At 33.3% G+C, this 14071-nt stretch overlaps 2 protein-coding genes across 2 annotated transcripts; one reads left to right on the top strand and one right to left on the bottom strand.

The window, feature by feature from the left end:
• Positions 1–387: 387 nt before the first annotated feature.
• LOC146897416 (two-component response regulator-like APRR9) lies at positions 388–4886 on the top strand. Its single transcript, XM_085731276.1, has 9 exons — positions 388–458; positions 549–740; positions 1226–1387; positions 1668–1798; positions 1916–2068; positions 2341–2509; positions 2676–3030; positions 3635–4289; positions 4415–4886. Exons 2-9 carry the CDS (start codon positions 560–562, stop codon positions 4532–4534), a joined length of 1926 nt encoding a protein of 641 aa, XP_085587402.1. The 5' UTR covers positions 388–458; positions 549–559; the 3' UTR covers positions 4535–4886.
• A 5090-nt stretch (positions 4887–9976) lies between these two features.
• Positions 9977–11053, bottom strand: LOC146897415 (uncharacterized). Its single transcript, XM_085736416.1, has 3 exons — positions 10841–11053; positions 10572–10731; positions 9977–10527 (listed from the first exon to the last, which is right to left on the bottom strand). The coding sequence occupies exons 1-3, from the start codon at positions 11051–11053 to the stop codon at positions 9977–9979; spliced, it is 924 nt and encodes a 307-aa protein (XP_085592542.1).
• Between the last annotated feature and the right edge of the window lie 3018 nt (positions 11054–14071).

The following is a 14071-nucleotide window of genomic DNA, read 5'->3' as shown; positions in this document are numbered from 1 at the left end:
AAATTTAGTTTAGGATTCCCCACGTGTAAGTCTCCTCACCACAAGATGAAAAGCAAGAAAGGTCAATCAAATCAAGATATAATTTTGGATTTGATGACGACGACCCATTCAAAAAATATGTGCCTCAAGTCCTCAACATAAAAACACAGATCGACACGTGTCCTATCAATGGACCCCACAACATAAAAACACAGATCGACACGTGTCCTATCAATGGACCCCACAAGATAACCTCTCAATTCTCAAACACTACATTAAAATAAACCAATGGCTCATATATTTCCACGTCACCCACCAGTAACAACCCTCTTTTTGATTTGATTTGATTTGATCCTTGAGAACAAAGAAAGATTCTTCAATAAAGAAGATATTTTCAGCGTTTTTCGCGGTTTTGAACTTCAACTAAAATTCACCTAATTTTTCTCTTGATATTTTTATTTTATCCACCTAAGAATGAGGTGAATTTTAATTTTCTTATACTATATTTTTTTCTTATGATAATTTTGAAGTTTATGTTTTTTAATATTGATGTTGTGTATGAAATGTAGCTTATTGGAGAATGAATGAAGAAATTGAATTAATAAGAAAAATGAATGAAATAGAAGAGAAGAAGAAAGAGGATGGTGTATTTAAATGGGAAATGTTTCTACCAAGAAAAAATGTTACTGTTCTTCTTGTTGAATCTGATCGTGCTACTCGGAGGTTAATTACTTCACTTCTCAATAATTGCCATTATAAAGGTGAGTTTATTTTTCTTCGTATTGTTGGATTTTACTTAGTTTAGTTATTAGTTTAATTGTTTCTGTTTTTTATTTAATTTCATGGATTGTAAATATGAACATTTTTATAGCACCGACATTTCTGATTGAAGAAGTTAAATTCGGATTCCTCGCAGTCGAGGACACCGGTTGCCGGTTGATCTTGACTGTCCAAAACAAATGTTTGCATATTTTAGGTTAAATTTTATAATTGAAAATACTGAGTTTGAATTTGGACTGTCTCATCTTGATCGAACGGCCACTGATGTGCCAATGCGGGTCCCTTTGAGTTTCTGAGACCGATTACAATGATAATATCAATGTCAGATGTGAATGTGATTCATAGTTCTAGTTTCTAGCGTTGCTTGATGACAACAGAATTCCAAGGATGTTTCTATTGAATTTTCAACCTGTTCGATTTTTTGTAGCTGAAGGCTAATTTATTAATGGTAATATTATCTATGTAGTTATTGCGGTTTCTAATGGATCAAAGGCATGGGAGATGATGAAGACGAAGGCAATTGATATTGATCTCGTATTAACAGAAATGGAGTTGCCGGCTATATCTGGATTTGCACTTCTTTCGTTAATTATGGAGCATGAAATTGGCAAAAACATCCCCGTTATAAGTATGCTTATTTCGTACTTGTTGCCGTTTATTCTTAATTTTGATGTTAGAAAGATATAGATCATAGGAAATGAACTATGATAATCTAATATCGTATAAAAAATATTGCAAGATATTTTATAATATTCTTACACTGCTCCACAAGTTAAAGCTTATGAAATTTTAAGCTTGTTACAAATTATCCTTGAAAAGGGAAAATGTAGCAGTCATGGCAATGACCTGAGATTCATGATTCATAGAAATCGAAGATATTCTAACAGTTTTCGCTCATGGGCATGCAGTGATGTCTTCTCGTGATTCACGTAGCACGGTAATGAAGTGCATGTGTAAAGGTGCAGCTGATTTTCTTATCAAACCTGTCCGGAAGAATGAGCTTACCAACTTATGGCAGCATGTCTGGAGAAAGCATGTTGTATGTCATACTTCTGAATCTTTTTTTTTATGTATTTCCTTCTTTGATCTTGTCCTAGAAATTTAACGTATATGTACTTGTGCTTGTTTTAATCTCGGTCGTATGTTATTTATACAGATTAACAGGCCTCTCCAAAATACAACATCTGCACAAAGTAACCTTAAAATTGCGACAGAAGACAATTTTGCTCGCAACCAATCGACTGATTCTGCTTCTGTGGCTTCCTCACAGAAAAATGATGAATGCAGTGAGAAATTGAGCAAGTCTCAAGTAAGTTCCACCTATAAACTCATCTCATAGTGCAATCTAAATGCATCATTTTTGGTAGACCTTATGTGTTCCGTGAAGTGATTAATGTTTAATTTAGCTTTTTTTGGAATTATACCCACACTTTTCTCTCTCTGCTTGGCTTAGTAACATTTGAAGACATATTTACAATGCATCTCCTAAGTCACTTAGCTTAAGGAAAAATTTCTTTCTACATAAGGTTGCCTTCATTAAATTTCAGTTAGAAACTATAAGTTTTTCCAATTCGTGTGCAGAGCACATGTGCAATGCCATTTTCTGATGCTAAGAATGTATACATGGATAATATGCAAAAGCCCTGTCAGACGAAGAGTTCTGTGAAATTAAGCAACATTGATGTGTTGGAGAATGCAGAGTCCAACAAAATTGAAAGTGGATCAACTAAGCATAATGATGAAACAGGAGGTATTGAAATTTCACTCATTTTCTTCTTTGGTTAGAATTATTGTTAAAATTAATTAACAACTTTTTACAATTACAATTGTTTCATCTTCTAAGAACATTTACTTAAAGAAATCAATTACATTTGCATTAGAAGCTGCATGGTGTAATAAAACTTTTAAATTGACAGATTCAAGGCTAGAACAAGACTGCGGTACTGCTGAAATTGAACCCAAAAGTGAAATATTTAGAGCTGAGTCAAGCAGAGAGAACCCTGATATTGATACCGAGATACGTGGATGTAGTAATGAACTGATAGAACCTTCTAGCAGAGCTGTCGACTTGATTTCCACATTTGGGAATCTCCATATGCCCACTAAGGAAATCCATTGTACTAATGGGGATAAAGAAACCAAGTTTGATTTTGAAAAAGAACTGGAGCTTTCTTTAAGAAGTGATTTTTCTGGCAACTCATGCAAACAAGCAAGTGAAACAACTGAGGAATGGCAAAGATTGAACCACTCAGATGCTTCCGCCTTTTCTCGGTGAGCTCGCCCTTTTCTTTTCACATTTTTAGTTCTCAATTGATATGAAAACACAAAAGCAGGTGCAGTATACATGATTTGATCTGAACTATCAAGAAAACAAATGAGTCAAAAAATGGAAGTTTGTCGTAATTTCTGTTCTTTGTCTTTCACTTTTACTTTGTTTTTTCTCGCTCCTAGTCTTCTATATCTAGGTAAAAGCTGATTATTAAGTGATTTGGTCTAAAAGATAATTGTGAGAGCCTTAGTATGGTTTATCAGAGCAACCTAATTATGGTAAATATAGCTATGCTTTTAAAGATTAAAGAGATAGCAGTGTTTTGCCTTCGTTCATCAGCAATCAAAGGAATGCAGTGAAAAGACTTTGTTAATTAATGACTAACTGAGACAGTCTCCCTTAAGTTTATGTATCAAGTCATCTTTTTACTAACTGTTTAGATTTGATTTTCAGCTTGTATTATTGCATGATGAGAAATCAGTATATAATAATTCAATTTAATAGTATTTTTCATATAGCTTTACTCAAAAATCAACATGCAATATTATTCTTCATGATTATAGTTTTTTTTCTTCTAATAATGACTGGCAAAATTTCTACATGCAGGTATGTTGGCAGTAAGATGTTGCGGCCACTTCTTCAAAACTCCAATTGGAATTCTAACAAGTCTCACGAACTATCTGTAGTTACTGCTGGTAATTGTTTTCAGTATGCTGGCTCAATTAAAATGGAAAATATGACCACTGCAGTCATGGCTCAGTATGAACAACTTGGACTCTCAGCTGATAATGTTTTCCATCACATGTTGACTCCTAAATCAAATTGCCAAAAAGAGAGCTCTCCCTTTCCCTCAAGTTCCTCCTCCCAGTCCAATCCTGAAAGTCACAATTCAGAACATCATCATAATTGCTGTTATGACGCTAACTACAGTTTTCACAACCAAAACCTTACTAAAAAAACTGATTTAGATCATGCAGTGCATGATTCTCCTAGTGCTGGTCAGGGTTTTGGCAATGACTTTTGTCATGCTTCAAATCATATTAATAGTCGTGGCAATGTCGGAGAGGCTATTTCAAATGCGGTTACTAAGAATTCAAGAACTTCTAGTGATGGTAGGTGCTATAATCATAGTAATTATGATTATGATTGTGATGATGATGATGATGAATTTAGATTGAGTGATTCTCATCGCTCCAGTCAAAGAGAAGCAGCTCTAACAAAGTTTCGATTAAAGCGAAAAGAGAGATGCTTCGAGAAAAAGGTACTATGACTAGTGGTATAGCTTCTTTAGGAATTTGCTGTAGATGTGTATCTATGATTCAATTAGTTTGGGAACTCCTATATCATGTCTGACTACAGATCTCAATGCTCTGATTCGTTGCACAGGTTCGATATCAGAGCCGGAAAAAACAGGCAGATCAGCGTCTTCGGGTTAAAGGGCAGTTCGTACGCAAAGTACAAAATGATGATCATCCAAATGTAGATGCTAGTAGTGGTGATCAATGAAACTTTGCTCTTTTTAACTTACATTGGTATTAAATTACCATTGACTTTAGCACTGATTTTTGCTCACAAGGATTAGATTAGGGGGGAAGTGTGTACAGTGAAATAATCTGTTTTTTCTTGAAGCAATAGGCAGTCCTAAAAGCAGTAGTGAGATACCTAAAGGGTACTGTTAAACATTCCTAGGGTTTTCTTCTGGCTTCTTTCTTTTTCTTCTGATTGATGCATTTAGCTTTTGAATTGTAAATATTTAGTGGGATTACTCTGCAGTTTGATTGCAGCTGTTTATATCTTTTCTTGGTTCAACACTATTATGGTCAGGTAAATTATATAGGGTTTAGTTTCAGTTTGAAAATATTCAGTTAAGCACCTGTTGTTTTGTAATCTTGAACATGTTTAAACTCAATTGACACTTAAATACATCCTCTCCTGTTAAATAAATTTGAGATGACTTATCAAGTGAAATCAATTTTTACACAATTTTCACATAAGATTATGTGAATTTTTAACCTGAATATCCATTATTCAATCTGGTATTTCTTTTGTACTAAAGAGGTGCAACATGGCAATAAACATAAAGTATTTTCTAAGCTTGCATGTGCTTGATAACCATTATGCTGCAGCTGCAATTCAATTCACTCATGTTAAAAAGTGATCCTTCCAAAAATTAGTGCAGGGACTTTTCAGAGTGAAAGCATTAGTATATAATAATGCAATTGTGGGACGAAATATGTTTTGGAAGTTTTGGAACAAGACAAGGCAATAGTCCAAGCTAGGACCAGACATAAACGTGTAGAACATGCATCAGTGAAAGGCTCAAATCCAGCCACATAGCCTTGCTCAGTTATTCTCTTGGGTCAATCATACCTGGTATAGTCTCTCTTTGGGTTCATTCTACCCTTTTTCTCCATTTTTGGTATTTCTTTTTGGTTGTGAAAAGTTAAAATAAATAAAATCACCACCGTCATAGCTTTCACATTTTACTGTTACTAAAAAGAGAAGGTATTTCTGCTAATGTTAGCAGACAGGGAATTTGGCTCCACATGTGATTCTTACCTTGAAAAAAAAAAATGAAGCGTAGTCAATTTTTTTGTCTGTTTTCATGACAGTTGTCAAGTGGTACTTGGTTCCCTTAAAACCTTTTTTTTCTAAAAACAAAAATGGATAGAATTTTGCTTCCAAAAGCTTAAGGGAGCTGGATCTCAAGGGCTCACTAGGGTCACAATGGACGAGTATGTAATGCTAACAACGAGAATTGAACTCACACCATTGTGTTATACGAGTCAACTCCTTACTTACCGACTGAAGCAATCTTTGTTGGCCGTAAAATATTTATTTAGGAATAACAAGTAATATGTTATAAAAATATAGATTAATGAAGAGAAAGAGAGAAAAGTGAGAGAAGTTGTATTTTCTTTTATGTATGTTTCTCTTACAAAGCATCCTATTTATAGGGAAAAACAGAAGAGCATGGTAAGTGTAGTGGACATCCACTATAATATATTTATAACACTCCCCCTTGGATGTCCACAGAAAATATGCCTCATTAAAACTTTACTAAAATAAAAACTCAGCGGAAAAAAAAATTCTAGTGAAGGAAAAAGAGTACAATATCCTTTTGAGTGTGAACTGCCTCGTTAAAAACCTTACCAGGAAAACCCAATTGGGATAAAACCATGGTGAAGGAAAAAAGAGTGCAGAATACATTTATTTTTCCCCCTCATGAAGACAAATATCTCTTAGACGGCGAAGACCAATTCTTGATACAAGTTTCTCAAATACATTACTTGGGAGTGACTTTGTAAAAACATCTGCAAGTTTATCACACGAACGAATTTGTTGAATGTTGACCTCACCATTCTTTTGAAGATCATGAGTGAAAAAGAATTTTGGAGAAATATGTTTTGTTCGGTCTCCTTTAATGTATCCTTCTTTCAACTGAGCGATGCATGTTGTATTATCTTCGTAAATTATTATTGCATCCATTCTTCCGGAGGATAAACCACAATTCTTTTGGATGTGCTTAATCATGGATCTTAACCAAACACATTCTCTACTTGCCTCATGTAATGCTAAAAGTTCCGCATGATTTGATGATGTTGTTGTTATTGTCTGTTTCACAGATCTCCATGATATTGTTGTATCTCCACTTGTAAACAAATAACCTGTTTGTGATCTACCATGATGAGGATCTGACAAATAACCTGCATCTGCATAACCAATTAATTCTAGTTTGGGTACTTTAGGATAAAACAAACCCATATTCATTGTACGTCGAAGATAACGAAATACATGTTTGACCTCATTCCAATGTCTTTGTGTTGGTGAAGAACTGTATCTTGATAATAGGCTGACAGAAAAAGCTATATCTGGACGCGTAAAATTAGCAAGATACATTAGTGCTCCTATTGCACTAAGATATGGTACTTCAGGACCAAGTAGTTCTTCACCTTCTTCTCGAGGTCTGAAAGGGTCTTTCTTTACATCCAGGGATCTAACAACCATTGTGGTAGATAATGGATGAGATTTGTCAATGTAAAAACGCTTTAACACTCTTGTTATGTAAGCTTCTTGATGCACAAGAATCCCGCCATTTAGGTACTCAATTTGTAATCCAAGACAAAACTTTGTCTTTCCTAAATCTTTCATCTCGAACTCTTTCTTTAAGCAATCTATGACTTTTGGAAGCTCTTCAGGAGTTCCAATAATGTTTATGTCATCAACATAGACAGCAATTATAGCAAATTCATTTCTAGATCTTTTCATAAAAATGTATGGACAAACAGAGTCATGTTTGTATCCCTCCTTTAGCAAATATTCACTGAGGCGATTATACCACATGCGTCCAGATTGTTTTAGCCCATAGAGAGACTTATTTAATTTTATGGAGTAGTCTTCCCTAGATCCTGAACTATTTGCATCAGGCAAGTTAAATCCTTCAGGGATCTTCATGTAGATGTCACTATCAAGTGAGCCATACAAGTAGGCTGTAACAACATCCAACATGTGCAAATTGAGCCCTTCATGAACTATAAGGCTAATTAAGTATCTAAAAGTAGTTGTATCAACTACAGGTGAGTATGTCTCATCAAAATCAATTCCGGGTCTTTGGGAAAACCCTTGAGCAACAAGTCTTGCTTTGTATCTTGCAACTTCACCATTCTCATTGCGTTTTCGTACAAACACCCATTTATATCCAACTGACTTCACGCCTTTAGGTGTTCGGACAACAGGTCCAAATACTTTTCTCTTATTAAGAGAATTTAATTCTGCTTCAATTGCATCTTTCCATTTTGGCCAATTTTCGCTTTGTTTACATTCTTTAATAGACCTTGGTTCTTGATTCTCGTTATCATTTATCACATTTAGCGCTATATTATATGCGAAAATATCGTCAACGTTGACTTCATGTCGGTTCCATTGTATTTCATTGGTGACATAATTTATTGAGATTTCTTGATTTTCATGTATTTCAAATATCTGATTAGGTTCCTCTGGAACTGAAATATTGATTATGTCAGAAGGCTCTTTTAAAATTTCTATATCCTCGTTTGGACCATCTTTTCTTTTAGCTCCTTTTCTTGCTCGAGGATTTTTATCTTTGGAACCGACTGGTCTACCACGCTTCATGCGTGGTTCAGACTCATTTGCAATTTTAGATTGTCCAACAGCGACATCCATTTTTATTGGAGCATTAGCAGCTGGTATATATGATTTAGTCACACATTTTGGATTAGTGAATGCATTGGTAATTGATTTGCTAAACTTTGCAAATGAATTATCTTTTGAACTTCCGGTTCACATTGTTTAGTTCAAGGATCAAAATGAGATAATGAAGATTCATTCCAACTGATCTCTTTCTTTAGCTGCATTTTCTCTCCCCCTAATATCGGGAAATTTGATTCATCAAAATGAAAATCAGCAAATCGAGCTGTAAATAAATCTCCTGTTGTTGGTTCGAGATATTTTATAATAGATGGAGATTCATATCCAACATATATTCCTAACCTTCTTTGAGGACCCATCTTAGTGCGTTGTGGTGGAGGAATTGGAACATACACCGTACATCCAAAAATTCTTAGATGGGAAATATTAGGTTCTTGACCAGAAACTAATTTCAAAGGGGAAGAGTCATGATAACTTGTTGGCCTGATGCGAATCAATGTTGCAGCATGCAAAATTGCATGTCCCCAGGTGGAAATTGGGAGTTTGCTTCTCATGAGAAGTGGTCTTGCAATTAACTTTATACGTTTAATAAATGACTCTGCAAGTCATTTATTAACTTTTGTGTATGAACATGTGCTACAGGATGTTCAACATCAATTCCAATGGACATGCAATATTCATTAAAAGCTTGAGATGAAAACTCAGAGGCATTATCAAGGCGTATTTTCTTTACAGGATAATCAGGGAAGTGAGCTCTTATTCGAATTAGTTGAGCTAGCAATCTCGCAAATGCCTGGTTGCGAGTTGATAATAAACAAACATGTGACCATCTAGTTGATGCATCAATTAAAACCATAAAATATCTAATTGGTCCACATGGTGGGTGTATTGGCCCACAAATATCACCATGTATACGCTCTAAAAAATTTAGAGATTCGTTTTCAATTTTCATTTGTGATGGCCGAATTATCAACTTCCCTTGTGAACAAGAGGTACATGAGAATTTATTAGATTGAAGAATCTCCTGGTTCTTGATGACTACAAGAATTTTCAATTATTTTTCGCATCATTATATATCCGGGATGGCCCAACCGGTCATGCCAAACAACAAATTTATTATGATTTGTAAACTTCTGGTTTACAATCACATGTGCTTCAATTGCACTTATATAAGTGTAGTACAAACCAGAGGAAAAGGCAGGTAACTTTTCCACTACACTTATTTTATCCAAATTATGTCTCGCTATATAAAGATATTCAACATTTCCTTCATTTCTTGTTTCAATATGATATCCATTTAGATGAACATCCTTGAAACTTAGTAAATTCCTATGAGACTTGGGAGAGTATAATGCATTATTAATGTTTAAATTTGTTCCTCCACACAATATCACATTAGCTCTTCCGGAGCCTTCAATTATTTTTGAACTTCCAGATATAGTACTAACACCGGTTTGTCGCTTTATCAAAGAAGATAAATATTATTTTATCCTTGAAAATTGTATGAGTTGTTCCACTATCGGCGCGACACATATCTCCATTATTGAGGTTAATGTTAATACTCATTCTATCTAAAAATGAACAAATAAGACATAAGTATAAATGTAAGAATTAGATAAGTGTAATGACTAGCAATGACGGTTGAAAGCGCAGTTAGAAATAAATGCAACATAAAAATATAAAACTTTTATTATCATTAGATAAAAACATAACATAAAACCCTTTTATTATAGGAAAATAAAAAGGCATTCTTAAACATGATTATTTATTGGCGGGGTTCTATTTCTGGACACTTCCATCTCCAATGAGATGATCAATCTTTCCATCAGGATCAGCAAAGAAATCACCAGCATCTAAGTGGGTAACATCCATATTACGATAATCATCTTCATCATTTTCACATGCAAAATGAGTTTCAGCCTTTTTATCTTTATTTTGAAGTGATTGTTGGTAAAGATCAGCAAGATGCTTTGGCGTACGACAGGTACGACTCGAATGACCTTTGCCTCCACAACGATAGCAAACATTCTCATTATTTTTGCTAATTTGACCAATCTCATTCTTTCCAATATTTTTCATCTTCTGGTGAGAAAATGTGTTTTTGTTCTGGTGATAGAATGTGTTCTTGTAATCTCCATTGTGATTACGATTAAGACCACGACCACGTCCACGTCCACGACCATGACCTTGCCAATGACCACGACCACGACCATGGCCACGACCACGAGTTTGTCCATAGTGATCATGTGTTGCTACATTCACTTCTGGGAATGGAGCACTACCAGTGGGACGGGCCTCGTGATTTTTCATCAAAAGCTCGTTATTTTGTTCTGCCACAAGCAGCAAGATATCAAGTCAGAATACCTTTTAAAACCTTTTTCGCGGTATTGCTGCTGGAGGAGCACATTAGATGCATGAAAAGTGGAGAATGTTTTTTCTAACATATCCGCATCAGTCACTTTTTCTCCACACAATGTCAATAGAGAAGTAATTTTAAATACAGCCGAGTTATATTCGGTTACAGACTTAAAGTCCTGTAAACGCAAATGCATCCATTCGTAACGAGCTTTAGGAAGAATGACAGTTTTTTTGATGGTCAAACCTTTCTTTTAAATTGTTCCAAAGAACTTTTGGATCTTTTACGGTAAGGTATTCATTTTTCAGATCCTGATGAAGGTGGTGACGAAGGAATATCATGGCCTTAGCCTTTTGTTGATCAGTTGTTTCGTTTCCTTCTTTAATAGTATCTCCATGACCTTCGGCATTTAAATGAATTTCGACATCAAGGGCCCAAGACAGATAATTTTTTCCTGATATATCAAGAGCCTCAAAATCAAGTTTTGAAAGGTTCGACATGATTCTATCTAGAATACAGAAAAGCATAATCAACATTTAATATATATATATATACACTATGACGAAAATAAAAATACCATTTTATTTAATATCAACGATTACAAAACATTATAATATTTTAATCTAAGTCTCTACCAAAACAAAAAGTAACCACACAAGCTAAGCCTAATAATGGTAAAACGCTAATTATAGCTAATCCTACAAAATCTTTTCCTAATTCTTCAATATGAGTGAAAATGATAAGAACAAAATAACAACAAGTAGAGTGATGCATAAGAGAAAGATTTTAGCCATTTTGAAAGTATGGGTAAATATTTTGAGATGTGAAAATTATGAATGAAGGTGAGGTATTTATAGAGTGAATTTTGTAAAAATGACCGTTAATTTCACTGTTCATAGCCGTTGAAAACACAGTTCATGACCGTTGAAATCACTGTTCATGACCATTGAAATCACTGTTCATGACCGTTGAAAATAAGAAAAATATTTTAAGTGTTAAATATCATCTAAGTTAGGACATGATTTTGTTTTCCAAATGGTCTGCAATACCATTTTTTTAGTCCAGTCAAATGCTACAAAGAACTACACGCGGACAAAAGAAAAGAAGTAACACATGGGTTTTTCAGTACCATTTTTCAAGTTGTCACGCAAAGTCTCATGCATTTATTACAGGTTGCATTTTTCTTTCAAATAGTAAACCTATGGTATAGTTTGGTGCAGAAGCATAGGTTGCTAAATTTGAAAGCATTGCATTCACATACAGGTTTCACACTTTGGTTAGATGACTTTGGTGTGAAAGGGTCGCATAGCTTTGGTTAGTATCACTACTCGAAATTATCTTTCGTGATAATATAGTATATATGGGGTTTTAGACCTCCATTAAATATAAAAGTTAGTATCACTACTCGAAATTATCTTTCGTGATAATATAGCATATATGGGGTTTTATACCTCCATTAAATATAAAAGTTAGTATCACTACTCGAAATTATCTTTCGTGATAATATAGTATATATGAGATTTTAGATCACCACTTTAAATAATAATATCCATACTTATTATAGATCACTTGACGAGTTGCCAGTTTTCTATAATAAGAGGTAAAGTAATAATAACAATAATAGTCACTCTAGTTATAAATCACTTGACGGATTGCCAGTTTTCTATAACCGGGGCAGATAATAATAATATTAAGATGATAAAGATAAATGATACATAACAATATTAAGTAATGATATTAAAGTGATGAGTATAGGTAACATACTTAGCAGTAGTGTAAACTTCCGGTAGAAACAATCGTGCTGATAACGTGTTATAAAAATATAGATTAATGAAGAGAAAGAGAGAAAAGTGAGAGAAGTTGTATTTTCTTCTATGTATGTTTCTCTTACAAAACACCCTATTTATAGGGAAAAACAGAAGAGCATGGTAAGTGTAGTGGACATCCACTATAATATATTTAGGGTTAATATGTCTTTACCCTTGTAATTTGGGCGAGTTCCGGTTTTCCCCCTGTAAAAAATTTTGTTAAGATTCCGACCCTGAAATTTGAAGATTCCGTCGAAATCACCCCTGGTCGAATCTGGCACACGCCAGGTGCTGACGTGGAGTGCCAAATCACCTTTTTATGATGACGTGGCACGCTGACTATATAATTATTTTTATTTTTCTATATGGTACACGTGGCATTTTTGATTTTTTATTTTTTTAATAAAAAAATATTTTTTTAATTAAATTTTTTTTAAATTTTTTGTTTTTAAAAGAATAAAAAAATGAAAAAAAATACCGAAAAATTTTAAAAAAATTTGAAAAAATTAATAAAAATGAAAACAAAAATATGGAAAATTTTAAAAATAAAAAATAAAATCTGGAAAAATTAAAAAAATGAAAACATTCTGGAAAAAAATTAATAAATTTCGAAAAATTCATATTTTCAGATTTTTTTCAATACCGGAAAAATGAAAAAAAAATTCATTTTTTTTTTCGGAAAGTACTTGTCATTCAACCGCATATAATGATTTATAAATATGATTAATCTTAAAAAAATTTCATTCAACCGTATAGCATTATTTTCAAAAATTTAGTTTTTGTAAATATGATTAATCTTTTTTCAAAAATTTCAAGATTGGTCATTTTCAAAAATTTGAAGATTAATCATATTTATAAAAATCATGTCCGAATAACAGGATACAGTGTATATTGATTGACACCGGTATATAAATTATGTTATGCGGTTGAATGACAAGTACTTTCCGAAAAAAAAATGAATTTTTTTTTTCATTTTTCCGGTATTGAAAAAAATCTGAAAATATGAATTTTTTGAAATTTATTAATTTTTTCCAGAATGTTTTCATTTTTTTAATTTTTCCAGATTTTATTTTTAAAATTTTCCTGATTTTTGTTTTCATTTTTATTAATTTTACCAAATTTTTTAAATTTTTTCGGCATTTTTTTCATTTTTTTTATTTGTTAAGATTTTTTTCGTTTTTTTTATTCTTTTAAAAAAAATATTTTTTTTATTTGTTAAGATTTTTTTTTGTTTTTTTATTCTTTTAAAAAAAATTAATTTTTTTTAATTAAAAAAATAAAAAATAAAAATAATTATACAATCAGCGTGCGACGTCATCATAAAAAGGTGACGTGGCGCGCCACGTCAGCACCTGGCGTGTGCCAGATTCGACCAGGGGTGATTTCGACGGAATCTTCAAATTTCAGGGTCGGAATCTTAACAAAATTTTTTAGAGTGGGGAAATCCGGAACTCGGCCAAATTACAGGGGATAAAGACATATTTACCCATATATTTATAACATAATATGATATATGAAATTTTCATTAGACTTGTGATACCCTAAAGCATTTAACACACCAGTTACCAACTTAACAAGTAACATAATATGTAAATCCTTCCTAGAATTTAAGTATATCCTTATGAGGTTTTTTTAGGCATTGGTGGCTTAGACTTATCAGTCCTATTTGCAGGAGAGTGATCTCTGATATTAGTCATATTATATTTGGTG

This window comes from Medicago sativa, chromosome 8, assembly GCF_051527215.1.
Source record: "Medicago sativa cultivar Bolivia chromosome 8, Bolivia_mono, whole genome shotgun sequence".
Lineage (NCBI taxonomy): Eukaryota > Viridiplantae > Streptophyta > Magnoliopsida > Fabales > Fabaceae > Medicago > Medicago sativa.
Note: the sequence above shows the minus strand (reverse complement) of the source record. Positions and strands in the feature narration are given on the sequence as shown.

Coding starts and splice junctions, on each gene's coding strand:
- LOC146897415 (XM_085736416.1), bottom strand. CDS start 11,053: ATGTCGAACCTTTCAAAACTTGATTTTGAGGCTCTTGATATATCAGGA. Junction 10,732..10,840: donor TGAAAAATGAATACCTTACC/GTAAAAGATCCA, acceptor TTGCGTTTACAG/GACTTTAAGTCTGTAACCGA. Junction 10,528..10,571: donor GCAGCAATACCGCGAAAAAG/GTTTTAAAAGGT, acceptor TGCTTGTGGCAG/AACAAAATAACGAGCTTTTG.
- LOC146897416 (XM_085731276.1), top strand. CDS start 560: ATGAATGAAGAAATTGAATTAATAAGAAAAATGAATGAAATAGAAGAG. Junction 2,069..2,340: donor AGAAATTGAGCAAGTCTCAA/GTAAGTTCCACC, acceptor ATTCGTGTGCAG/AGCACATGTGCAATGCCATT. Junction 4,290..4,414: donor AGAGATGCTTCGAGAAAAAG/GTACTATGACTA, acceptor TTCGTTGCACAG/GTTCGATATCAGAGCCGGAA.